The sequence below is a fragment of the Nannospalax galili genome, unplaced genomic scaffold (assembly GCF_000622305.1).
Source record: "Nannospalax galili isolate Female #2095 unplaced genomic scaffold, S.galili_v1.0 scaffold538, whole genome shotgun sequence".
In the NCBI taxonomy this organism is placed as follows: Eukaryota; Metazoa; Chordata; class Mammalia; order Rodentia; family Spalacidae; genus Nannospalax; species Nannospalax galili.
This window is the reverse complement of record NW_008343842.1, coordinates 2422079-2450069: the sequence shown is the minus strand read 5'-3', so window position 1 is coordinate 2450069 and position 27991 is coordinate 2422079. Positions and strand designations below refer to the sequence as shown.

Here is a 27991-nt window from a genome sequence, read left to right as displayed (position 1 = left end):
GAGACAGGGTCTTCCTTAGCCCCAGCTGGCCTGGAACTCACTATGTAGACCATGCTCGAACCTACAGAGATCCGCCTGCCTCTGCCTCCCAAGTGCAGGGATTAAAGGCATGCACCACCATGCCTGGCACCTTTTTTAAAAAATTGTATTATTTTATGTGTTTGAGTGTTTGCCAGCAACTGCTTGTGTCTGATGCTTACAGAGGCCAGAAAAGGGCATTAGATATCTGGGAACTGGAATTCCAGAGGGTTGCTAGCCGCCACATGAGTGCTGGGAACTGAACCTGGGTCCTCTCCAACAGCAGCCAGTGCTCTTACCCACTGAGCCACCTCTCAAGCCTCAGCTTTTCTGTTTGTAAGCTAATTATCTCAGCTGTTTTATTATAGCAAAGGAAAGCTAACATCCCTTCATCCCCTTTTATATCCCCCAAGTAAGGAGTAGGCTGACCTGCTTATTGGGCCTCTGCATGGGACACTGCTTTTTCTACTGTGTGTTTATGTTATCTCTCCAGGCTTCCCTGAAATCACATACACCCTCTACCTACATCAGGTTGGAGCATCCTGACTCCACAGCCTGAGGCTAGCCCAGAGGTAGGGCCAGAGTTACTTTGACTCACAGGCTCTGTACCACGCACCCTGAACCACAAGGCCTAGGTTTAGAGTCGAATGTTATTTTGAGAAATCCAAACATTGGACCAGCAAGATGGCTCAGTGGGTAAAAGGGCTTACTGCCAAGCTTGACAGCCTGTGTTCAATCCCCAGTACCTACTTTCACAGTGAAAGGAGAACACCAACTCCCTCAAGTTGTCCTCTGACTTATGCACATGTACCACGATATGTGTGTACCCACACAATTATGAATAAACAAATGCAATTTAAAAATTTTTTAAAGAATTTAAAAATTTTTAATTATTTTATGTGTATGTGTGTATTGTCTGTATGTATGTAAGTGCACCTGTGTTGTGCAGTGCCTGCAGAGAACAGAACAGGGCATGAGATCCCATGGAACTGGAGTTACAGATGGTTGTTAATTGCCATGTGGGTGCTGGGATTCAAACCCAGGTCTTCTGCAAGAACAGCCAGTGCTCTTAACTGCTGAGCCATCTCTCCAGCCTCTTAAAAGAATATTTTAGCTGGGCATGGTGGCACATGCCTTTAATCCCAGCACTTGGGAGGCAGAGGCAGGCAGATCTTTGTGAGTTCAAGGCCAGCCTGTTCTACATAGTGAGTTCCAGGACAGCTGGGGCTACAGGGAGACCCTGTCTCAAAAAAACCAAAAACAAAAAACAAAACAAAAGAATATTTTAAAAATCTAAATGGAGGGCCTGGAGAGATGGCTCAGCAGGTGAAGGCACTTGCTGCCAAGCTTGACATGGAAGGAGAGAACTGACTTCCCCACATTGTCCTCTGATCTCTACATGTGTGTTGTGGCACACTCCTCCTCCCAAATGAATGAATGAATGAATGAATGAATGAATGGATAGATGGATGGATGAATAGATAGACTGACTGATTGATTGATAAATAGTTAAAACAATTTTAAATCCAAACTACCTGTGAACTGACCTTTAGCCAGATGTGGCATTTCTGGCTGTACCTTCGCCTCCCCCTAGGTCCCATTTTACTACACCCTTACTTCCCTTCGCCAATTCCCCCCACACCGTCCCTTCCAGGCTGCAAATGCCTTGGCCCCCACTCACTCCTCTGGTGAGCAGCTCTACTCCTCCAGCCCCTTCTCTTGCTTCCCAGGAATATCCCAGGTACACTGGGTACACCGATGGCCTCTCACCAATGCTTTGAGTTGTAAATATCAACTGAGCAGCAGGGTCACTGTCAAGGCCTTGAACTCGGGCCAGTGTTCTACAGGGACTGTCAGGTCTCAGGCATTGGGACATTACCTCTGGGTAACTCGCAGAGATGGACTAAATGTGTTTTGTATTATGAGGTTGACATGAGCCTTTGGGGGTTCATGAGGAGACTTGTGATGGTTAAGACTTGAGATGACAAGCTGTCAGCTTGACTGGATTGGATTAAGTGACACCTAGGAGATTAGCAAACACGTCTTGTGGGGGATGGAGAGTTTCCAGAAATTATTAGTTAGACCATCAGGGCTCTGACCTAATGAGTGAGTATATATATATACATATATTAAATGAATGGCTTAATCTCTTGGATTTAGATTTTGAAAGAATGTTGGAACATGGAGTCTAATTAGAGGAAGGAGGTCAATGGGAGGCACATCCCTGGCTCTGTCTTGCACTGGCCTTTCCCTCCCATTGTCTGCTTCCTGTCCACCATGAGATGAACAGCTTTCTCCTCATTCTGCTCCCAACATCAAGTAACCATGGGCTAAACCCTCTAAGCCGCCTCTAAGTTGCTTTCTCAGTTACTCAGAAGTAACTAACACTGTCATGCCTCCCCTCTGACTGGGGGTCCCCAAGGACAGAAATAATCTCTCCAGTCAGTCAGACACATACTGGCACCTCCTGGTGGGAGAGGGGACTGCACTTACCTCCCGCCATTGTTTGTTCTCCATTCCTTGAGTATACATGACACATACTGGGGGAGAGAAGAGGGGGAAAAATGGGTTATTAATACCCTAGGCCTAGAAGAAGTCAGGGGGCCTGATGGGGAGGGAGGGAGGGCCTTGACTTAATAGAAGCCTCAGGCTGGTTTGCCCTGCTGGGCTTGGGGAAGGGGTGGGGTGTCTGCTGAGATAGTTAGGTCTTGGTGAGTGAGGCTAAGAGCCTGGTTTCCAGGCTTATACCACAACTGGTTTATTGTAATTCTGAGATCTACCCCAGTGCTCTGCCACTAGAGCTACAGCAATATGAGTGGTCTCTATGCACTAATACCCAGCAGTCAGGGGCAAAGGGAGTCTGTCCTTTAGGAGAAGGGTCAAGGGCTGTTCATTTTAGTTTATTTATTATTTTTATTTTACATGTATGAATGTATTGCCTGCATGTATATAAGTGTACCCAAGTTGTGCAATGCCTGAGAGGTCAAAAAGAAGGTACTGGATCCCCTGGAATTGGAGTTACAGATGGTTGTTAGCTATCATGTGGGTGCTGGGAATCAAACCTAGGTCCTCTGCAAGAGGAGCCAGTGCCCTAAACCACTGAGCTATCTCTCTAGTACTGAGGGCTGTTCCTTTCTATAGGCCATAGAAAAAAACGGTTCTAGGTGAGGCAGGTGGACAGGTAAGCATGATGAAGGATTAAGAGGCAGGTATGGTGAGGACAGTACCTGAAACACGGTGTCCCTTCAGAGCTGGGGAAATCCCACAAGGCCTAGGATCATCACCAGATGCTCTTTTCTGACAGGGAAACTGAGGCTCAGTGGAGGCCAAAGACCTATCCAAGGTCATGCCTGTGGACAGCACTCTACTGGCCTGGAGCCCTGCACCCCCCAAAACAGTGTTGATCCCCCCGACCACAACCAATTGGGGCTTATAAATATGCCAATTCCCATGGAACAGAGGCCTTTTTCTCCCAGATACCCCAAAGCCTCACAAGATGCTCTGGGGTACTGAGGACTCACAAGCATGGGGTAGGGTAGAGCCAGCCCTCCAGTTCTCCTCTGGACACATCAGAGCTGCGCTGGCCATCCCTGAGTTACTAGCACAGCCCTGGTGCTGAGCAAAGGGTGCTGTCCCTAGTCATCAGGAACCGTGATTACTGTGAGAGCAGGACTTACGTGGGTCAGACTTGGAAAACATGTCTTTGTCCAAGAGGTTCCTAAAAAGAGGGGAGAGAGGAGACAGTCATCAGAGCTGGAGCTACTGGGGTCTCAGGTTCTACTGAGCCCCAGAGATGGCCTCTGGCCCAGCCTCATACACAACAGAAAGACACAAAAGCAGTTCCTTCAGCACACTTGACCAACTTCATTAAATACCAGTCACTAAACCAGGCATGTCATTATGCCATCAGGTCATCATGACAGACACATCTGTCATCCCAGCACTCCCGTGGAAGAGACTGAGACTGGAGTCAGGAGTTCAAGGCCAGCCTGGGCTTCATAATGAGTTTGAGGCCAGCCTGGACTGCAGGAGAGCCTGTTTCAATAAAACAGAAACAAATACAAAGAAAGCCAAGTGCTGGGAGGCCCTCAAAGCACTCTAGTTCCTAAAGTGTGCAGAGCTCCCCACCCCCACCATAGCCATAACTGCTCCAGATGGGCACCCTGGTACCCTGGACCCTATTGCCTCCCACTAACCAAATCCCAGTCAGCCTCAGGTGCCAGCCCTCCCTCCCTCCCTTCCAAAAGGTTTTATTTTAATTTGTTTATTTATTTTAATTAATTAATTTATTTTTGGTTTTTTTGAGACAGGGTCTCCCTATAGCCCCAGCTGTCCTGGAACTCACTATGTAAACCAGGCTGGCCTTGAACTCACAGAGATCCACCTGCCTCTGCCTCCCGAGTGCTGGGATTAAAGGCATGCGCCACCATGCTCGGCCCTAAAAGGTTTTATTTTTAATTATGTATTTATGTTGGGTAAGTATGAGTATGTGACTGTAGGTGCCAACAGAGTTCAGAGGTGTCACACCCCCTGGAGCTGGGGTTAAAGATGGCTGAGTTGCCCAAGGTAGGTGCTGGGAACCAAACCCAGATCTTCTGTAAGAATGGCAAGTGCTCTTAGCCCCAGAGCCATCTCTCCAGCCCCATGTCAGACTTTTCTATAAACTCTGCTTCAGGGAGCTGGAGAGATGGCTCAGTGGTTAAAATAATAATAATAATAATAATGGTTGAAAGATTTATAAACTCATGAAAGCATAAAAGAAACTGTCTAGAGGAACAAAGGGAACTAATAAGGGGTGTGAAGAGGGGGGTGAGGGGTGTGGGGGATACACTCAGCATACAATAGATACTCATATGAAAAATTTTAAAAACTAAAAATTGGGGGCTGGAGAGATGGCTCAGTGGTTAAGAACACTGGTTGCTCTTGCAAAAGACCCGGGTTCGATTCCCAGCACTACATGGCAGCTAACAACTGTTGTAATTCCAGAGGATCCGATGCCACCTTCTGACCTCTGTGGGCATTGCACGACACGGGTGCACTTACACACATGCAGGCAATACACTCATACACATAGAATAAAAATAAATAAAATAAAAAGAAACTGTTTTAATCACTTCTGTTTCTCAAAAATATAAACAAACAAACCCACTTGAACACATGCATCCAGCTTCTGCTGTGCCAGGACTCTTATCACAACTGGCTTATTTCTTCATCATATATGTACTTATTGAGGACTTAATGAATGATACTTTTAATTTTTTGAGTCTCCCTGTAGCCAAAACTGACTTGGAACTTGTTTTGTAGGCGAGGCTGGCCTTGAACTCACAGAGATCTGCCTGCCTCTGTCTCCTAAGTGCTGGGATTAAAGATGTGTGCCCCACACCTCGCATGAACGACACTTTCTAGAGAACATAGACTCATTTGAACAGGGTCCTTCTAGGTCAAGACCACGGCTGAGGTCAGGTGTGGTGGCCCACATCTGTACTCCCAGCACTCAAGAAGCTGGGGCAGGAGGATCCCAAGTTCAAGGCCAGCCTGGGCTACAGAGTGAGACCCTGATTCCAAAAACCAACCAACCAACCAATCAAAAACAGACAGACATGGCTGTGCACACTTGCAATAACAGCACTCAGGAGGTAGAGGTGGATCAGGAGTTCAAGGCCAGCTTGGGCTACAGAGTAAGTTTGAGGTCAGCCTGGGCTACATGAGACCCTCTCTCAAAAAGACAAAAAACACAAACACACAAGACACAGGGCTGACACATGATCCTGGGGATCAGGCTGGAAGACATTGGAGCTAGATGAGGGGCAGAGACAAGGCCCTGAGCGGCTCTGAGCCCCTCTTGCCCTGCCTCCTGCAGCAATAGCTCCCACTCTCTGCAGTTATGGGTCAGGCTCAGAGCTCTGTGAGAATTAGCTCTGATTCTTGCAGCACATATGTGTGTTGCCTGCAAGTATTTAAGTGCACCCATGAGTGCAATGTCCATAGAAGCCAGAAGAGGGCATTGGAGCTAGCACTGGAGTTACAGACAGTTGTTAGCCACCATGTGGGTGGGTCCTCTGCAGGAGTGGCCAGTGCTCTTAACCACTGAACCATCTCTCCAGCCCTCAGCTCAATTCTTATCTTGACAGTAACGAAGCCTGTGGGACTCTGGAGACGGCTGCAGCACCTGTTAGCAAATCCTTGGGGCTCACTTGTACTCAGGGAGAAAAGGTAAATTCTTGGGGCTCTTCCCAGAGTCCAGCCTTGTAGGACTGGAGTGAAGCCCAGCTCAGGTTTAACCAGCTGCAGCCCATCAGCTCTCTCCCAGGTTTCTAACAGCACTGTAAAGAAATGCCACAGGTCAAGACCTCACCTCAACCTCCCACTGGAAGCTGAAGACCCTAGGAGCCCCTCATGGTACCGGTCCCCAGTGACACTCACCTGCCCCACTGAGCACTCCTGACTAGGAGACAAGGCATACAGCTAAAACAGCCTGGGACAGAAAAGACCAGGCCTTCAGCCCCAAGCAGGGCTCCAGTCATCAGGGCACCTACCAGACCACACCAGCTCTAAAGTGTTTTTTCTCTGCTTTCTGTTTTTGGAGAGCTCAAAGAAAAAGAAAAAAAATTTTTTTTTTTTCTAACAGGCAAAATGTATTTTTTTCCCCCAAAAGAGCATAAAACCCTTCAGTGTCTGCTCAGCGGCCTGGGGCTTTGTTTCTTTTGTTCCTTAAATCGAGGCTAGAAAGTAGAGCCAGGGCCCTTTGCTTCCTGACACCCCCAAGGATTCATTTCCAACTTGGAGGCGGGGAGAAACATCATCACAGGGCTGTGAGGTCAGGAATCCCTGAGGTGGCAGCAAAGGAGAAAGACCCAGAAAGGGGAAGACGGGCGCCTAAGGGGGACACTTCCCCATGAGGCCTGAAGAAAGTGAGACGGGCTGGGGTGCACCCATCTTGGGGAACACAACCTATCCTCAGGGAACCCCAGCCTGAGGGGGACCCCCTTGCTTGGGGCCAGGGTTGCTGGCTGAGGTAGCCACGCCTCCTGGTTCTCTCTCACTGAGCTGGGAAAGCCATTAAGAGCCTGAGCCTCAGCTTTTTCCTGGCCCAGGGGTGCTCAGAGAGGACCAAGGACTCCTGAAAGTGTAAAAGCACTCTGGTCCACTGTGTTAGATACTTTGTGTTGTTGTTTTTGAGAATTTTCATCCAACTCCCAAAGATATCCATGAGCTTCGAAGGTTAAGAAATGGTTAGGCCCGGGGCTGTCATTCCAGTTACCCCAGAGTCCCAGGCAAGAGGATTAAAGTTCAAGGCTTGCCTGAGCTGAACAGTGCATTCAAGGGCAGCCTGGCAATTTAGTGATACCTCGTCTCAAAATAATACAAATCAAAGGGTTGTAGCTCAGCGGTAGACCACTTGCTTAGCATGTATGAGGCCCCAAGTTCAGCCTCCATCCAGCATAGGAAGGAGGGAAGGGGGTTGAGGGAGAGGGAAGGGAATGGAGGGAGGAAAGGGAGGGAAGGTTTGTTTGTCCTAGGTACGGTGGTGCACAACAGTAATCCTAGCACTTGGGAGGCTGAGGCAGGAGGATATAGGGGGTGGGGTGCTGGAGACAGGTGAGCTAGCTCCATGTAGACAGCTCCGTTCCCCCCGGCCCCCAGGGCCACACCATTTCTCTGAGGATCAACTTCATGCCAAATACCAGGCTGTCAGGGCAGAGAAGGGCGGTGGCTGTTGCAGTTAATCTACCAGGTCCTTTGCCAGACACAGCCTGGGACATTCTACAGACCCTGCAGCCCGATACAGGATGCTGAGGTCCCTGTTCACATCCCTTGGTGGGCCAGATCTGATCTCTGAAGCTCAAGTCACTGGAGGTTCCCAGGAGCTGTGTCACAAAAGCCGAGGTCTCCCAAACCTATGTGGGCCTTCTGTGCCCCTCCCATCCCACCGCCCCATTCCAGTCCCAGTGCCATTGGAGAGGGACTAGAGGGTATCTATCCCTTCCACCCCTTAGGGGACAGTCATCAAAGAGAGGAGGGAAGGGAGGACCTAATACCTGCTGGCACCACCTTCACATCCCCCTCGTTCCTGCCCCCCTGTGCATCTCTCCTCTCAGACCAGCAACTGCAGCAATTCTCAAAGGGCACCCAGAGCTCCTGGACTGGCTGCGTTTTGATGGCTGTGAAATATTGTTCAAAGTTGCAGGGTCAGGGGAGGAAGCTGCGGCCTCAGAAGCATCTAAGCTGGGATCCCACGGAGCCATGTAGCCTGTCTATCACCCTGTCTATATGCCCTGCTCCTCAGCTTTTTGCTGGTATTATCAGGGGCTTGCTTGCCTGAGCAGGTGCAAGCCATTCCCTTCAACTACAAACAGTGAAAGTTGCTCTGCTCCTCCCTTCCCCTTGTGTGTTCTCCGGTCTACAGGGCCAACCCTAAACCTACTTCTAACCACCCCCCGGCCTGTCCACTCTTGCCATGACACCCCCACCATCTCCCACTTGGAGGCCCAGCGGCCTGCTTAGTAACACATCCACTTCCTGCCTCTCCCCTCTCTTCATCTGCTGCTGTCTGCACAGCAACCAGAGGTGGGTGTAAAGGTTAATCAGGACTTATTGCTTAACATGATCTACCCTCAATGCTGTGAGAATAGATCAGGTGTGAGGCCCTTCTCTGCTCTCTGGTCTCATCCTCCGGTTCCCCTCTGTTCACACTGTTTGAGCAACACTGGGCTCCCTGCACTTCTGCAAGCAGAGCCAGGTCTTTTCGGCCGCAGGGCTTTTGCACTTGGCTGTTCTCCCTCCCAAAATCATCATTCTTTGGGTCTCAGCTGCCTGTCCACCTGCAGCAGATGATTAGTTGCTGGTAAGTTCATGGACATTATGCGCCTAATAAAAAGTATGCATAGCCGGACATGGTAGTACATGCCTGCAGTCCCTGCACTTCGGAGGCCAAGGTAAGAAGATCAGGAAAGTCAAGGCCAGGTGGAGCTACAGAGAGACTGCTAAAAAAAAACCAAGGGAAGAGGGAGCTGGAGAGATGGCTCAGTAGTTAAGAACACTGGCTGCTCTTGCAGAGGACCCAAGTTGTTTCCAGCACCTACATGGCAGCTAACAATTGTCCATAATTCCAGCTCCAGAGAATCCAACACCCTCTTCTGGCTTCTACACGTATGTGGTACAAATACATAAATGTAGACAAAACATACCCATTGCTGGATAGCTTTAGTGTCAACTTGACACACCTGGGTTGAGGGAGCCTCAGTTGGGGAATTTCCTCTATAGGACTGGCCTGTGGCCATGTCTGAGGGGCATCTTCTTGATGAGTGATGTGGGAGGGCCCAGCCCACTGTGGGTGGTGCCACCGCTGGGCAGGTGGGCCTGTGTTGCATAAGAAGGCAGGCTGAGTAGGGGCCAGGGGAGCAAGCCAGTAAGCAGTGACCCTCCATGGCCTGTGCTCCAGCTCCTGCCTCCAGGTTCCTGCCCTGAGTTCCTACCTTGGGCTCCCTGATGAACTGCGACCTGGGAGATGTAAGCTGAATAAACCCTTTCCTCCCCAAGTTGGTAGTGGTTAGAGTGTTTTGTTACAGCAATGAAGAAACAAACCAGAACACCCATAAAATAAAAATAAATAAAATCTTAACCCTCCCCTCAAAAGGACTGGGAATGTAGCTCAGTGGTAGGGTGCTTGCCTAGCAAATTGTAAGGTCCTAGATTCCATCTCCAACGTCACACACAGACACATACACCACCCCCATCCCCATGCGAGTTCTATGAGGGAGTGTTGTTTTTAATTAGTATTTATTTGGGCTGGTGGGGGGAGAATGCACATGTCTCACAGTGCATGTGTGGAAGTCAGAGGACAACCCACAGAAGTCAGTTCTCTCCTACCATGTGTGTCTTGGATATTGAACTTAGGTCACTGGGCTTATAGCAAGCATTTTTACCTGCTGAGACACCTTGCCTTTTTTTCCCCTAGTCTCTACATCAGCAGCACTCACAGCATCCTAGCCCAGAAGGATTCTCAACGGCAGCTAAGTGTGCAAGATCAGAGCTTCAGAAGCAGCACTGCATTGTAGTGTCCTGCCAGGATCGGCTAGCACCTGAGGCCACAGGGCTGTCCTATTAAGTCCTGTGGGAGCCTCACGAGCTGGCAAGAGGGAGGCTCCTGCGGGGCTTTGCCTTACTTTTCTTGCCTGAGACATTAGGAGGAAGAGACATAGTCAGGGGTTGCTATGAAGCTTGTTAAGCTTGAAAAAAATCAGTCCCCTGTCCCCAACACTGGCTGTCCACTGACAGGAGAGGACAGACCTCAAGAGGCCAACACTAGGCCCCCCTGTAGCTCCAGGAAGCTCAGGTTGCCCATAGAAACATCTGGAAAGCTTTCTGGGACAGAAGCCATGGCTGCCCACCCAGCAAGCATTCCCCTACTCTCCTGCTAAAACCATCTCCAAATGTCAGGGATAGAACCCAGCTTTGACCACTGCACTATGAAGGAAACTAAGAGATTGGGGCAGTTGTGCTTTTCAGATAAAAGCTTGCTTTCTGTCTTTGGATGAGCTTGTGATACCTGGTTTAGCGATAGCTGTTTTGTAACAATGAAGCTCACCAGTTAGATGATAGTCAAGTAGAGAGATGGTTGGCTTTTTTCTGGCAAAGCAATCTGACAAAGCAGCTCTGAGATGGTGTACCTCTAGACTCTATGATCTGAGAAAACAAATCATATCAGGTCTAAGCCAGTAGCAGTCATAGCTCCTGTTGTTTCTGGACAGCCGGAGCCTGCCTATGAAGCTTGCTAGCCTCATTGGGCTTCATCTTTCCCTGTTCCCCTCTGTTCTCAATGGTCGGCTGTCTCCTGTATCTCCATCAGTCCTTGGGTCTGAGCAGGAGGACTGTGGGTGGGGAGAGGAAGTTGGAAGCTACCATCTTATGGTCTGGGTGCCACTGAGGGATGCTTCCATCTCGGAACTCTCTGGTCTCTGCCTTCTGCCTGGAGGCCTCTCTGAGCAAGCAATCCCTCTAATAAGGAAGGACCGCCAGTCTCTGTCTCACCTACCACAGTGTCCAAGTGCCACCATGCTGTCCATGGGGCCCAACCCTTAAGGTCAAGAAGCCCTCAAGGCCTTGAAGTCTGAGGGTGTGGACCCCCCTCTCCAAAACCAGCTGGCAGTCACCTCAGGCAGGTGGCTTGGACTCTCTGAGCCTCAATCTCCTAAGGAGTCAAAGAGGAGACCCTAGTCTCTATCTCAGAGGATTGGTAGGAAGTTAAAAGGCTACAATGGGGCTGGGAGATGGCTCAGCTATCAAAGTACTTGCTCTGTAAGCAGGAGAATGGTGATCCCTAGAAACTCACAGAAATGCCACATGGGTGTCCCGCTGTAATTCCAGCCCCTGGAGGCAGACACAGGGGATCCCCAGAGCCAGCTGGCTAGAGAGACTAGCCGTATGGACAAGCTCTGGGTTTGACTGCGAGGTCCTGCATCTATGAACAAGATAGAAGAGGGACGGAGGATGATCCCCAACATCAACCTCGGTCCTCCACATTCAGACCCACACATGTACTCTCACGTGCGCACTCACACACACACACACATACACACACAGAGGCAAGCATGTACACCACACCCAAAAATGAATGGAGAAAGGAAAATGGCTGAGGTAGAAAGAATTATAGTGCAACCTCCAATATTCCTGTCCTCCATGAATACACCTATGGGCAGGATGTGGACTTGCCTGGACGATGACACAGACAAGGTGATGTGTGCCCTTCCTGTGGGACCCAAGAATTCACATCCAGCTATCTGTCACAGTCCACTGAGGAGCCAGCCTCCCCTGGCCTCAAAGGAGCCAGTTGCCTTATTGTGGAAGGCCCCTAGCTGGAACCTGAGGGACACTCCTGGGAAGTGGGGGGGGGCACTCTGGTACATACCAGCCAGACACCAGGACTCAGTCCTGGTGTGCTGTTAGCAGCCAGTGAGCTTGGCCAAGACCCACAACTTGGGTGAAGTCTAAGCCTGGAGATACAGAGCTTAACTAAGTCTAGACTGTGGGTCCACAGAACCTTGGGGAAGGAGAATAAAGTCATGTGTTCCAAGCCACTGTGGTCATTTGTTCTGCAGCAACTGAAAACTAATTCCAAAACTGCCATTTTTGGAGCCTGGAGACAGCTGTATAGAGGCAGTGGTACTGTCCCATCTAACAGGGAGGTCAACTGCTCAGCTGGAGTGGGGGACCAGCATGTGCCACAGTGACTCTTCCCCTGGTTCCTCTGAGTGCTTGGGTGTGATCAATGGTTAAATAGACTTCTTAGTGCTGGCTTTGACAGTTGCCATCATGCCCCAGGCCCATCTGTGCCCACAACCTTTCCCGGCTTGTCAGAATGGACTCACACCCTTTGAAAGGCCCAGGACGAAGCTTCCAGGCTGGGCTGCCTCTCTCCGCCCAGGGTGCTGAATGCCAGCCAGAACAGACAACAGCAATCAGCCTCTGGGGCAGAGGTCCAGCTGCCCACCAGCCCTTGCCAGCTGGCAGGAAAGGGCAGCTGCCTGAGATGCCAGCAAAGCAGGCACCAAGCCTGCCCCTGGCTTCTCTCTTCCTCCCTCCCCTGGTCTCAGAAGCCCCTGTATACTTCTCCAACATGACCTTGCCCAAGCGCAAAGGCTTCTTTCAACATTGAACTGCAAGCCATTCTTCCCTGAGCTTGTGTAACTCCTGGTGTCACAGGAATGCAGACCTTTGGGGAAGGAGACATAGGATAGGAAAGCTTCAGATGGGTCTTCAGGATGGCTAACAAGTCAGCAAAGGTCTGGAACAAAAGATCAGGAAGGAAGTACTCTGGGCTCAAAGGGTCTTTAAAGTCATATTTTTTGACACATTTGCTAGTATCAAGCTCCACAAACCATCTTTCCTCCAGTAATTAATCTCTCCATCAACTGACCTCCAGGCACCAGATAACCCTGGCACCCGGTAACAGACACAGATCTTTCTTTATGGTGATGCTTACAGATGACACCAGTCACTGTTCAGAGACTGAACCACTGAATCCCTGTTCTTAAAGGGGGGGGGCGCGTTGGGTTGAGATAGGGTATCACTATGTAGCCCTAGCTGACCTGGAACTCTATTTAGACCAGGCTGGCCTCAAATACAGAGATCTGCCTCTACCTCTTGCATACACCACTGTGCCTTGTTCTTAGCAAGGATCATTGTTGCTTCCTTTACAGAGGAGGAAACTGAAGCCACACAGTAGAAAGAGCTTCCCCAAGATCACAGGAACAGAGCTGGAGTGTAGCTCAGTGGGCTTGCCTGACATGGATTTGATCCCTAGCATCAAGCACAGTACACATGTGTGCACAGCAGGGTGGAGGTGCTGAGGTTTGAACTCTGGGAGACAGAGCTAGTCTCACATTCTTTTTTAAAATATTTTATTATTTTTATTTTATGTACACCTGTGTCATACAATGCCCGTGGAGGACAGAAGAGCCTGTCGGATCCCCTGGGACTGGAGTTATGGACAGTTGTTAGCTGCCATGTGGGTGCTGGGATTCCAACCTGGGTCTTTTGCAAGACCAGCTAGTGTTCTTAATGGCTGAGCCAACTCTCGATTCTTAATCACCGTATCAAACAACATAGGGCTCTCAAATCTTCAGCCCTGTGCCTACCGAAGTCAGTGATAATCGCCTTTTGGGAGTGGATCATGGATAGGCCCAAGATGTGCTTTACAGAGATGAAGGCCCAATCTGTCTTTTGCATACTCCTGGGCCCTGTAGTGTTCTGGGTAAGATCTAGGGCCATATTCCTTGCTCAGCTAGGAGTACCCAGGTCAGGCACAACAGATATCTAGAACCTTCCTCGGGCTGCAGGGTAGCGGAGGACTCCAGAAGTAGGGGTTAGGGGGTGGGCATGAAAGCCAGAGATGGCAGTTCATTGGCCTCCCTAAGACACTGCCCCCCAGCTGTCCATCTTGAGGCCCCTATGCCTGCCCCCACTAGGGGTCACTGGAGTGCTCAGGGCAGGGCACCCCACAGCCTCTGCTTCTGAGGTTCAGTCAGTGCTGATCCAGGCTGCAGGGGAAGGAACTTGGTTCTCTGACTAGTAACCACACAATAAGAACATGCAGGAGAGGTGGGCTCTTCCCCTCCCCCCCTCCCCCCTCCTCCCTGTTCTCCCCTTCTCAACCTAAACAGTTGATTATAACTGAAGCAGAGATGGGTCTATAGACTCAAGGCCACCCAAACTGTTTTGTCACCTCCCCTCTAATCCAAATAACCCTTCTATCTCCATCCCTCCTCATCCAAACAACCTCTGGATTTCAGCAGAGCAGAAGGGCCTGGCCAGGTCTTCCACCAGGTGATGGATCATGTCCTTCAGTGGGATGAGCACCAGGGGCAACCCAGAGCTCATCCTCCAGCAACTCCATGCCGGGTACCTCTCATACATGACACGCACATCTTTCCGATGCTTCTACTTCCAGAAAGCAAAGAAAGGGAACACCAGCCGCCTCAGAGTGATCACTGCAGCCATGTATCCGTACCCACTATATGCCGGGCACTGTTCTAAGCACATGAGCTACCTCTGTGAGCAGGGCATCCAGGGAGGAAATGTACTTGACAATTGGGAAACTGAGGCCTAAAGTTTGCCCCAAGTAGCTCATCAGAGATTCCCTGACAACATGTGGAACTCCAAGCCTTGTTATTATCTCTCTTTCTCTCCATGGGAGTGGAGGGTTCCAGGACCCGTTTTTTTTTGGGGGGGGGCTCCCTGCACCCACTGTTCACTCGAAGGCTCTGCACACCTGAGGGTGAGTGGAAGCACTCTGGGTCCGGGGGATGCAGAAGCCAGTGCAAGGAGTTGGAGTCGGGGGGGGGGGGCCCAGAGGTGGCCCAGAGGTGAGAAGACTCTGAGAGACAACTGAAGAGCCTGAAGGTGACAGGCATGATTGAAGGCAGCAGAGCACGGTGGGCTGTACACAAGAAGGTAGGCTAGCAGCTGCTGACAGCTGAGGAGGTGAAACAGGAGATAATGGGCCAACAGGAACCCCCTTCAGAGTAAGAGCAGATGGATACAAATGGCACTGTGTGGGAGACCTTGGGGGCGGTATTTGGGGGCCACCACAGGAGCCCCCTGGAGGCCTGGCTGGAGGTACCACTTCAGCAACCCTCATCCCAAGTCCTCACGGAGAAGTCCCCCCTGAATCCAGCCTCTTTCACACCCCAACCCAGCGTCTCAGGCCCCACCTACCCTTCCCCAATGTGTCAGCTCTGTAACACAGGGTTAAGGGGATACAGTCTGACCTAACCATGACTTACAAGAAGCCAAGCTGGGTACAGCCAGGTCTCCAGAAATTCTGACAGTTATTTGGGGGACGTCAAGGTGGGCTTTATCTGCATTGCTCTGTCCTTCACAGACCCATTAAGGCAAAGGCCCCAGGGCCAGCTACCAAAGTAACTGGTCCAGGGCAAAACCTTTGTCCACCTCTGGGGCAGCTAGCTAGAATCTGAAAGGCTCAGTCAGGTTAGAGTGAAGTCACTCCCAACCAGTGTGGCAGTTTTGGGTACCGGGCGGCAGCCGAAAAACACCTCCTCCTCTCGCCTTAAGATTCTGACATTTCACCATCAGAGCTTTGCTCTTTTGGCTTAAGATTTTCCACCCAACTTACTGGTGTTTTTAATGGCGCCCCTTTAAGTTGCCCTGGGCTCTCAGCTCTCTGAGTCTGGGATGATCCTTGCTGGAGGTGAAGGCCAGGGAAGGAGGGAAGGAGGGGTGAAGAGATATCATCGAAGGCACTGGCAGGGTGGGTCAGGCCTGGGAAGGTCGGGGTGAGTCGCCCTCACTTCTAGATTTGGGCAGGGGTGGATCAGACAAGCGCCTGAGTGGAGAGCCTACGGTAGTGAGCGCCAGGGACCCCCTGTTTCCGTATCTACCATCTGTTCTGGAAGCAACAGCCTGGAGCGCAAACTTTCTGGGTCCTGACCCCAGCCTGGTTGCCGGTTCTGCCGTCGCCATCCGTGGTTGGGCAGGGGGCTGTCAGCAGACCAGCAATGGGGAGCCTGGGGGACGAGGACACTGGGAAGGGGGCTCTCTAGGCAGAAGGTGGGAGGTGCGGGGACCACGGTCCAGGGGCGGGGCAGGGGGACCCGGCCAGCGGGTGGCTCACCTGCAGGACACGGTGATCTCCACCTTGGTGGCAGGGATGCTGCCCGCCAAGGAGTCGAACTCGCTGAGCGACGCCATGTCCTCGGGCTGCTCCATCGCCCACCGTCCCCCCCCGAACCCCACCCCAAATTAGTCAATATTCCTGCGCGATTCACGCCTCCTCCAGAGGGACTTGAGCCCTCGGCTCTCCCCCAACTCCGAAGCCGGAGCTGGGCAGCCAGGGGAGGAGAGGAGCGCGAAGAGGGGGCGTGGGAAGTGCGAGCGGGAAGGGGGCGGAGAGCGGGGGCCGCGGGGAAGAGGGGCTTGGGAGATGCTGCGGGGATGCTGGGGACCGCGGGGAAGAGGGGCACGGGTGATGCTGCGAGGATGCTGGGGGCCGCGGGGAAGAGGGGCGCAGCGGGGAGAAGACTCCAGGGGAATGGATGCGCGGAGTTGGGAACCCAGGCCCCGGGAGAAGGGGTGTGCGGTGGTGCTCAGGGATGGAGGGACCCCGAGGGGGGCGTGGGGACTGGAGGGAGAGCCGGGCGGTGGCTTGGGGCGCGGGGACTGCGCCGCCCCTGGCTTGGGTCTGGGCGCAGGGGACAGCAGCGGGGCTGGGGACGCGGCTGCGGAGCGGAGCGCCACCTCCCCGGCTTGGGGCGCCGGCTCCGGGGCGCCCAGACTGCGGGAAAATCAAATGCACCCAGAATCGCCACCGCCTCCCGCCGGCTGGGCGCGCGCAACGTGCGGGGTCCACGGGCGCTGGAGGGGCCGCCCGCAGGGGCCGGGGCGGGGCAGGGGCGGGGTCTGCGCCGGGCGAGTGTGGGAGCGGGTGAGTGTATATGTATGTGTTTGTGCGCACACGCGCGTGGGGACGCAGCTCCGGATGCGGGGGACATGGATGGTGACAGCCAGAGATAGTCCCAGGCCGCGCGCCTTCTTCTGAGCCAGTACCCCATCCCCAGTTCAGGGGTCTGCCTGCTTAGGGAGGGGGAGACTATCCTAGAGAAACCTGTTTGGGCAGCATCTAGGCGGGGTGGCTGCGGTACCAAAAGGAGGGTCCGGGAAGAGGGCTCTGGTGAGTGTGTGCGCGCCCCATCTCCTTCTGGGGAGGTGTGTGGGAACGAGCCTGGTGCCCAGCTTCCGACGCAGGTTGGGTGGGTCCAAGGGCTCTTGCCCACTCTCACCGGTGCTCACCGGCCCTGGCCACGCATGGCCAGCTTCTCGAACCTTGCGCCAGCTCCTTCGTCCTTCCCCGCCCGTCGTGACCACACGGCCTAGCCAAACCCCAGGTCTGGAAGCTTCCTCTGCCAGGCTGGGAGGATGGTCCCAGTTCCTGGGGCTTTGCAGCCATCTCCGAGTGCGTGGGGCTCCGGGTCCCACCCTTGGAAGGCAGCGAAAGGCACCCCCTTCCCAGCGGAGCTTCCAGCCCGCCCCAGTTCGCCCTCTGGTTGCAGTGCCAAGCCGACTCCTGGAGGCTGCACACGTAGCTTCCTCTCCAGAAAATCCACCCGCGGCCCCTCCTCGGTCTCGGCGTAAGCTTTGTTAGGTGGAGCTTCAGCTTCCTCGCCCACCGCTCCACCCGTCGTGGAGGCCCGGTGCACACCCCAGAGGCCTAGGGTCTGAGGCTGGAAGCCAGCAGCAGTGGCCTTCTGGCAGCCGGGTCCTCCCGGCAGGTGCGCACAGATGTTGTTTTAAATCAATTTCCAATACATCAGGCACAGCCAGAGTCCAAGGCAAACATGAGAACATTTTCTTTGGACTCCCACATGTGTTTTCTGTTTACTCACGGCTCAGGATGAGCTGGACTCCACTCCATCACCCGGGGCAGACAGCCAGGCGCACAGTAATTCCCTGGGGAACCTCAGGCAGGCTTCCCTCCACAAAGACCAGTTCAGTCTCCTTTGCTTTTAATTGTTTTTGGATTTTTAAATGATTGCAAATTTAGAATAAAACCAGGTTTGAACCACAAGTGGGCTACTATTCAATATGTTTCTAAAACTACCATTCAATATGGTATAAGAGAATTAACAGCATAGATAATGTGAAGTTTGTATTGCTGGGCTTTGTGCTTTCTTGGAATGAGCTGAATTTCTAATAACACCATGTAACAGAACAATACACAAAAGCAGAAAGATTCTTTTAAGTGACATGCCAAAACTTATGAATATGCTTTAAAACAACTCTAGGGGCTGGGGAAGATGGCTCAGCGGGAAGAGCACTGGCTGTTCTTGCAGAGGACCGGGGTTTGGTTCCCAGCATCCATATGGCAGCTACCCACCATTCTTAACTCTAGTTCCAGGGGATTTAACACCCTCTACTGGTTAGAGGCATTGTATGACACAGGTGCACTTACATACATGCAGGCACAACACTTGTACACGTAAAAATTAGTACTTGGGAGGCAGAAGCAGATGGATCTCTGTGAGATCAAGACCAGCCTGATCTACATAGTGAGTTCCAGAACAGGAAGACCCTGTCTCAAAAAGACAAAAAATAAAAAAATATAAAAGAATTAAGATGTTCAAAAAGGGGGCTAGAGAGATTACCCATCGGTTAAGAGCACTGGCTGCTCATGCAGAGGACCTGGTTTCAATTCCCAGCACCCACATGGTAGCTAACAACCATCCATAACTCCAGTTCTAGGGATCTGACACCTTTTTCTGACCTCCGTGGGCATTGCATGACACAGGTGCACTTACACACATGCAGGCAATACACTCATACACATAAAATTTAAAAAACAAAACAAAAAACCCACAGCTCTAAAGCTGGGCATGGTGGCACAATGCCTTTAATCCCAACACTCAGAAAGCAGAGGCAGGAGGATCTCTGTGAGTTCAAGGCCAGCCTGGCCTACATAATGAGTTCCATAGCTGTATAATGAGACCCTGTCTCAAGAAAAAACAAATAAAACCACAACTCTTAATGACTGGGCAACGCAGCAGCATCATGATTGGATGCTGGCTGTAGGAAGGAAGCAGGCGGCCACACCTTCTCCTGCATGTGTGTTGTGGGCATGGGACCAGGGTGGGGTAACTCATCAAGCTGTCTTTTCTTCCCTGACTCCCTTTTACTTTCTTTTGTGTGTCGGGGGTGGGTCTTTTTTGAGACAGGGCATCCCTTTAGCCCCAGCTGTCCTGGAACTCACTATGTAGACCAGGCTGGCCTTGAACTCACAGAGATCCACCTGCCTCTGCTTCCCGAGTGCTGGGATTAAAGGCGTGTGCCACCACACCTGGCTCCCTTTTACTTTCTATCTCTACAGTGAGGTCCTGTTGGGGAGGGCCACCATAGAAAGTCAGTGTGTGTTGTTCACAGGTGAGGCTGAAAGTCAGTCAGGTGACCTTGTAAAGGGACAGTGTTTAGAGTGGTGACTCTGGGATTTCTTTGTAGAAACATGTGGTCTGTGTTGCTCCATAGCTTCCTGGTGGTTGCATTTCTGTTGCCGGCTCATTGGCAAAACAGAGCAAACTATGTGGGGGACTTTCTTTGTTGAGGGGAGGGCTGTCCTAGGCTCAGGATGAAAAAGTCCCTGAAGCTTCCCAAGCTGGTGGACCTCTGGATACACTGACTGAGGTTGGCATAAAGGGCCTTGGGGCAAGGGGGTTCAGGGACGAAGGAGAGAACCAGAGGAACCTCAAAGAGGAGGTGATTCTGGGATGACGAGGGTGAGGTCTTACAAGTCCTGGTGGTCAGAGGCTGACAGTATGAGTGACCCAGCACAAGGGCTGGGTCTCAAGGCTCATCTCAAACTCCAACTGCCCAAGCAGGGAGAGAGCTGGGGAGTGTTTGCATGGCTCTGCCAGGTGTCAGCTCCTTGGCTATACTGCTTCAGCAGGGGGGCAGTGAAGGCCACACTCTGACCTGTGGTCACTGGCCGATGGATATGAGCCGAAATTAGGCTGGGCCAGCCGGCAGGGTGAGGCCACACTGTATTCCTCAAGGGTACCTGTAGGATTTAAGCTAGAGATGCAAGGGGCTGAAACCTAATCACAAGAGGGCACGAAAGAAGTAGTCTGAAAGGCACTCTGCAGCCCTATGGCCAACCACCTAGACCCAGAACATGAAACTTGGTGACGAGGCCCAGGAAGGCCCAGCCTCCTGGCCTTTGCTCAGATGACTCACTGACGGCTCAAAAGCTAACCCCTGGGTGTTGCCACTGGATGGATTCGTTCTTTAGAAGGTCTGCTAGTACTGTCTGTGGTCACAGGTTAGCAGGCAAGCCCTCTGGAGGCCCAATAGGTGCTGCAGACTGGTTCCATGTACCTGGAAACCAGATCAGAACCAATCTTGTCCCTGGCCCACCGGCCATGTAAGTGCCGATCCTCCCTCTGATTAAAAACTGCGAGCACGGAATGGGCTGTGCCCAGAAGATCTAGAATAGTCAGCATCAGCGCTTTGCCTTGCTATCCAAGACTGCAAACGGCCTTCATCTGACCTGATTCATAATGTTAATGACGGCAGAGCAATTTTGAGAGGCAACTTGCAGCATTGATAAGGGGGATGAAAACCCAAGGGCCAAGCTCCTTGCAGGAGAGACAGCTGCTGTGCCGCTCCTCTCCCCTCTCCTCCCCTCCTGAGGCACTTTGAGTAAACACTGCCCTGGGATCTGCCCTGTTATGATAGGAGAAAACCAATGGAGGAGTGGGAGCGGGTTGTGAAGGACGCCCACACCTGAGAACAACTAGAAAAAAGTCATATTCTGCTGGAAAAGAACATGGCCTTGGGCATGACAGTGTGGGTACTGTGGGCTGGATTTGCCCCTTCCCATCGGTCTACTTGGGTGGTCTTGTGCAGTAAACACCCTGTGCCACCACTGTATATGGTGCTCCAGAGAGAGAGGGAGAGGCAGAGGGCAGGAGGGAACTTGAACCCACCATAGCTGTAGGGAGGGGAGGTACAGTATCTGACTCCACTCGTTAATAGAAATCCTAGAAGAAGTGTGGTTTGGAGACCATGTGAGTGAAACCCCTTTGATTACTGGAAAGCTTGGGTGGGGGTGATGAATTCAGTCATCTGATTCTTCCTTCAATAAGAATATCCACTAAAAATAGCCAAGTCAGGTACTCAAGAGCAACGAGGATCTGCCTCAGATAGGATGGGAAGGAGCCATCTACTTTGGGGTAAAGAGTCAAGAAGCCAGCCAGGCATGGTGGTGCACACCTTTAATCCTGGCACTTGGGAGGCAGAGGCAGGCAGATCTTTTCACAAAGATACCAGCCTGGTCTACATAGCAAGTTCCAGGACAGCTGGGGCTACAGGGGACCCTATCTCAAAAAGCCAGCCACAAAACTCCACACCTCCAGCCTCTCATTCCTATGGATGGTGGCAGAGTACCTGAAAAAATCGTACCATCACCCAGAACCTTCATTCCCTGTCCCACTAGCTCAATCCATGTCCAGGGGGAAAAGGAAGCCCAGAATGTTGCTGCTGGCCCATGCCTTCCTTCCCGAGACCCCCTCCCAGCCTGGCACCTCTCTCCATAGCCCTCCCATCTCTTCCTCTTTAGTCCAGGGTCTGGAAACTTCACAAGCAGGGGTTGTATTCAACCCGTGTAGCATGTGTTCCTTCTCTTCTCATGACGTCCCCAGACCCTGTTATCATCCCGCTCTGGAGTGACGTCCTGGAACGCTGGCTTTGCCCCTGGTCCACCTCTCCAGCTGCATCTCCTCTTCGGTCTCCTCGGTGATTCCAGCCAGCCACACTGGCCTCCTTACTGGGCCTGCAGATCATGACCCTGTGTACCTGTTCCTTTGCCTGGAATAGTCTCACCAGTCTCACTGTTGCATTTCTCCCAACTCCTGGGACAGCACATCACACATAGATTGTATATAGTAGGTAGATGCTGATTGGTCAAATGAGTAATTGGGACCCCCCCTCCCCCCGCACCATCCCGTGGAACCAGAGGTCTTCATGAAGACCCCAGAGCCCTCACAGGGGACTATGCCACCACTCACATCTCTTATCCATCCCTCCGGCCATTAAGCTTTTATTCTGTATCTGTCACGAATCCAGCTGGCAAACTGTTTGTCAACTAGTAGACTGACAAAGGCTGGGCCCGGGGGCCAAAGCCTGAGAGAAAGGAAGGGATTTGGATGTATCCATCTTATTTACTGAGAATCTGCCATGCGATGAACTGTGGTGAGTGTCACATCTGCCACCCACTCAATCCTTACAAGAACCCCGCAGTGCTCCTGTCCTCCCACTTAACAGATCTATGACTCCTGCACCACTTGCTACACCCATTCATCTCTAGGGTGGAGGGCTGAGGGAGCTGCAGCATCTAGGGGGTCAATGCAGAGCAACTTGGATGTCCATTCTGGGTTTCTGCCTGGTGGAGATGCAGACAAATGGAGTGAGGGGTGTGGAATCAGCTACATTTTTTTTGCAGAGAAGGAAATCTAATCTGGAGTAATCCCTCTCTTCACTCTCCCAAAGCTCACAGAGGTAAATTGCAGCGATGGGATGCAAGCCTAGGATTGTGTGGACTGAAAGCCTGACACCCTGCAAGCCTTCTCAGAACCCAGTCCTCAGAGCAGTATCTCTGCCTCCTGACCTCCCTCCATCCCAGCCTAATTGCAGCCTGTCATCTCCAGCCCCTTCCTCACAAACTTAATCCAGTATCAACTTGTTAGTCATAGGCTTGCAGAGCCTTAGCACTGCAAAGGACTTAAAAGATGTCTCTGCAGATCTGGAAACTGAAGCCCATAGAAGGAAAGAAATCTTTTCAAGGCTGTTTGCTAATGAGCAGCAATTAGCAACAAAAGCTGATAAATGCTCGGGTTCAAATTAGAGGTTTTTTTTTTTAATGTGTATGAGTATTTTGCCTGCATGCATGTATGTGTACCACATATGTGCAGTACCTGAGAAGACCAGAACCAAGGAATGATCTTGAACTTCTGATCCTCCTGCCTCCACCTCCATAGTGCTGGGATTACAGACCTGTACCATCATACTTAGTTTTATGCAGTGCTAGGGATCAAACCTAGGATCTCAGGTGTGCTGGGCAAGCACTCTATCAACTGAGCTATAGTCCCAGCCAATAGCCCTAATTGGCTTTTATCTTATTAGGTAGCCCTAGTGCCCTTGAATTTATGAGCTATCCTCCTGCCTCAGCTTCCCAGGTGCTGGTATGAACCATTACACCTGGCTTTTGAGATCCTTTTTTCTTTCCCCTAGATCTTTCTAGGAAGGAGAGTTGCCTTAACTTTGTGCCGATCAACACAAAGGTGCCATCTCTGACCCCACAAAGAGGTCCAAAGTGGCTTCCCATGTCCTCTGCCCTGCCAACACGCTTCATGTCAGCTGGTCTGGATGCCCTGGCCTTTCCTCTCTGCCAGATGCATTCTTCCTCTTTTGTTGCTGGACTTATGTGTTCATTTCCTCCCTCTCAACTCCCTTTGCTGTGCTGGAGATGGAACCCAGGGCCTTACCCATGCCAGGCAAGTGCGCTACCACCGAAGCAGATCCCAGCCCTTACTTTCATTTGAAAGTGCACTGCCCCCCCACCCCCATTCAGCCTGCTTTGGAGCCTGCTGGATTCTCTGTTCCATGTAAGTCTATTTTCCCGTTTGAGCATCTTTGGAAACGGAGGGTGAATGCTCACATTTGTTCTGAAGCTTAAAAGCAAACTCGGCCCCTCCCTGAACTGCCAGCCTCCCACCAGAATGCGTGATGCCTTCCTGACTGGCATGCTTAGGCTGGGGGAAGGGAGAGACATGGCCTCTTGGCTAATTCCATTCCTAGATCCCCTCCATCTCCTCTGACTCACTCCCCAGACCCTGACCCTCCTTCCCTTGGGCAGATGGGTTTAAGTGAGAAAAGAGGGGACTGTCCCTGCACCACAGCCCTGATTCTTGTCACCCTGGCTTCCCAGCATCTCTCCTGGCTCTACCTGTACTAGGGCAGCCTGTGAAATCACCAAGGATAAAATATCCTTTTTTTTTTCCTCCAAGCTCTAAATTGATTTTCATGCCAAGCTGCCTGTATTTGCTTGCCTGGCTGCTGGAGGTAACTGAAACGTGCACAAAATGCCACCAGCCTGGCTTTGTGTGTAAGCCGAGGTCCAGGAGGCCAGGCCCTCCTCTGGCATGCTACTCCCTTGCAGCTCCAGCTGCCTATAGCCTGCTGTGATTTCCCTGTGTTGGATTGAGCCCTGCCCCCAGAAAGCAGCTAATCAGACACACTATGTGGCCTGCCTCTTCCACCTCTGGCTAAGAACAGCTGTCCAATTTCGGGAAGTGTTTGTTCCCTGGTTCTTAGATAATTCCATCAGTGTTTGGGTGTAGCTCCAGTGTCAGGCTCTGTGAGTCGCCCTGACAGCTCCCAGGGAGCTGCTGGCCTGTCTGCAGCAGGGCAGAGTTCATGCCACCATCTCTCCTGGTATCTCTACTTTTCAGCTTTCCCCAACTTAAAATGGGGGACAATGGGGTTGGGAGTATAGCTCAGTGGCACAGTTCTTTCCAGGCTCTGGGTTCCATGCCCAGCATGGCACACACACAAATCAGACTCATAATATACCCAACCCCCCACCTCCTTCAGGACCCATATGAGATTCCAGTTAGAGAATGTGTTGGGAGCTCCCTGGAGAAGCATGGACCAAAAAAAATCACAGCTCTTTAGGGGCCTGGGAAATGGCTCGGTGGGTAAAGGTGCTTGCCACCAAGCCTGATGACCTGAGTTCGATCCCTGGAATTCGCATGGGAGGAGTGAACCAACTCCTTCAAGTTGTCCTCTGACCTCTACAGGTGTGTACACACACATGCACACACACACACCAAATAATTGTGAGATTACAGGCATTTAGACTAGAGGGGCATAGAATGAACGTGGGCCTCTCATTCTGCAGATGGAGAAACCAAGGACGTTCCCACAGCCATACACTGGTCAATCCTGGCTGGAAAACCTCTGTCTGTTATTTCCTGGGCTATAGGGAGGAGGAAGCAAAGAAAGACATGTCAGTTTCAGAGGGACAGAGCAGATCAGTTGGGAAGCTGGAGTCTCACCACTCTGCCCTGGGGACAGATGGAACCATGTGTATATAACATCACACCATCCAAGTTTCCCAACCAAGTCTCTGTGAGATCACAGTGCTTTCCAGAAGGGAGACACAAGGGAACATCTTTAGAGCCGAATGTTGCTGAAGACAACTGTGAGCTCTACGTTCTCTTTCCTTTGGGGTAATTTTCTGATATACTGACCCCAGAATGACCACTTTCCCTGTCAGAGTGATGAGGAAGTGGAGATATTCCTCCTCCTCCTCCTCCACCACTACCATAAGAGGTACACAGGGCCCTGCTCCTAAATGGAGCCTGGCCAGATCCTCACAGAAAGGAGAGTGATTTCTATGAGCTAAGTGGAATGATGTGGCTATTACATTTATGACCCAATAAACATACTGATTAGGGTCACGTGTGCCCCTGGCCTCAGCGGGCCTGCTTCTGGGAAGGAGCTTGAGACAGCAGAGGCCAGGACATGGTAGTCAACACAGCCTGAGGGTGCTGGAGGAGAGCAGGCAGGGTGATGTCCCAGACAGTGGGGCCTACTCTGGGTCTAACCTTGGCTCTGCCACCGGATGGCTCTTCCTGTACCTCATCTTCCTCCTCTGTGCATCAAGTCAGGGACAACTAGAAAAGAACTAAACTTAGGGTCAGAGCCCCCCGAGTCTGTTCTTTGGTAGCAGGTAGCAGGTAGTATTCCACCCAGAGGGACTCAGAATTACCACGTATTGAACTGCAGAGTGAGGACAAGCAGCTAGGGACTAGGCATGTGTAGAACCATGCCTTACCACACAGGAGGTTGGCCTGAAGACAGTCATTCAGCCCATGCAGTTCCGTTGGTTTATTCTGCACCTGGCTCACATCTCAATTCTAGTCTGTCGCTATCTGAGCAGTCTCCGGTTCTCCACATCTGAAGAGCAGCTTAGGAAATGGCTTAGGAAAACCAAGCAAGGCGTTGGCCAGCTTCTGCCTGTTCAATCAGCTGCCAGGCCAAACTGTATTCGTAGTGGCCTCTAGTGGCAGATTTCCAAAATAGCATGTCAAATGGAACTGAAGGAATCTCAAATCTCAAAATGCAACTGAAGGAATCTCAGATTGACCTAGTTTCAGACCTGGAGCTCAAAGGGCCTAATTCAAATCTCAGCTTGATGAAGGGGAAAACCAAATTCCAGCTGTAACATGATTCCCCAGGATCACACAAAGACCCCACACTCCTCAGTCCACAAACTTTGACCAGGCAGGCCACCTGTGGTTTCTTTTCTTTTTCTTTTTTTGTTTTTTTTTTTTTTTTTTTTTTTTTTTTTTTTTTTTTCTTGGAGAAAGGGGTCTCACTATGTAGCCTAGGCTGGTCTTGAACCTCCCACCACAAGTAGAGATCCTGAATTACCAGTTTGGAAGAACAAACAGGGACCCAATTTCCCCATGACCCATGAGACCAAACCAACCTGCAGTTTGCCTCTTGTCTGTCTGGAGTTGTTGGAATGCCTGTGTCCTGACATTTACCTAGAATGCAGGGACCCAATCTATTGTGGCTGGGCTCTGAGGGCACAAAGTTCCTGGCAGCAAGATCGAACAGCTGTGCTTACCAAAGCTTCCTTTTCCACGCCCTGCAGCTCTGGTGCCAGAGGGGCCTCAGGGATGGCTCAGATTGGCTGGAGGATCTGGGGTAGGAACCATTTGCTGTTTGCGGGAAAAGCTATTTTCACATATTCTGGAGATACAATCCAAAAATAAAACATAGCGGAGGACTTCCAGAAGGCTGAGTGGAAAAGGCTTTACTGCCACGACAGCCTGGGTCCATGACTCCTGGCCCAAATTTCTGCCAACCAGCCTCCATCTTTTCCTGATGGAGAACATTTTATTTGATTCATTCAGCCAATAACTTCAAAGCATCGCACAGGCTCTGAGAAGATAGTGTGGAGTAAGATAGGGCCTTGCTCTCAGAGGTCAGTGCAGGGAGAGGAGAGGCTGTGTGGCGGTGTGCCGCTGGCTGGGATAAAGAAGTAGGGGTGAAGGAATGGGCTCAGTGGTAGAGCACTTCCCCAGCATGCACCTGGGTGGATAGGCCTGGGTTCCAACCCCAGCACATACACAAAACAGGTAGAAGAGGTGTGTGGCAGTGCCAAGGTCCATTGATAACAATAGCTGGGTTTTTTAAGTGCTTTCGATGTTGGACTCTGTTCTGAATACCTGTTCTGTCATGCACTGATGTGCACACTGTGTAATCCCAGAATGAGGCAGGAGGACTGTAAAGAGTTCAAGGCCAGTCTATAATCTCAACACTTGAGAAATGGAGGTAGGAGGATCCAAAGTTCCAGGTCATTCTCAAGTTAGGGGCTAGCCTGGGAGATGAGACTCTTTCTCAAACAACCCATAAATAAATCATTTCTAGGTCACTCCCCATAATAGACCTAGGAGGCTAACATCATTATTCCGATGTCATAGAAAGTAAACTAACCTTCCTGCTAAGTGGTGGCCCTGGGGTCTGCTCCCCGCAGATTGGTTCCGGAGGCCCTTCACTGCCACTTGCCCTGAATTGTCTGTACCATCTCATGCACTATGATGCTCAGTGGACTGAAGAAGGCTCAGTAGGGAGGACACTGTTCCCAAGGCTCATCACCATCCCCAGGGAACTGAGTTAAAATGTACCATCTGAACGTGGAGCAAGAGGCTGCCTTGCCACAAGCTGTTTATACACCTTACACTATGGGCACAGACTTCTCTTAGCCTGGATATGTGTTTGATGGCTTTCACTGGTTTATTAACTCCTAACTTGGTGCAAGCCTTCTCTCCAAGTCTAGAATCTTCCCAGCAAAGCTACCTCTTTCCTATCCCACACCCACTTTCATTATTCTCCATCT

General features: G+C 51.4%; 1 protein-coding gene across 2 annotated transcripts in view; it reads right to left on the bottom strand.

Annotated features, from left to right (window-relative positions):
* The window catches only part of Cpne5 (copine 5), a 91319-nt gene extending 74935 nt beyond the window's left edge, over nt 1-16384 (bottom strand). Inside the window, exons 1-3 of one of the 2 annotated variants that reach the window (XM_008840069.3) lie at nt 16151-16384; nt 3696-3736; nt 2512-2558 (exon numbers count right to left, since the gene is read on the bottom strand). In XM_008840069.3, the coding sequence (XP_008838291.1) occupies nt 2512-2558; nt 3696-3736; nt 16151-16245 (183 nt within the window). In that variant the 5' untranslated portion in view covers nt 16246-16384. The remainder of the gene's footprint in view (nt 1-2511; nt 2559-3695; nt 3737-16150) is intronic. The other variant, XM_008840070.3, reaches the window with a different exon arrangement.
* Between the last annotated feature and the right edge of the window lie 11607 nt (nt 16385-27991).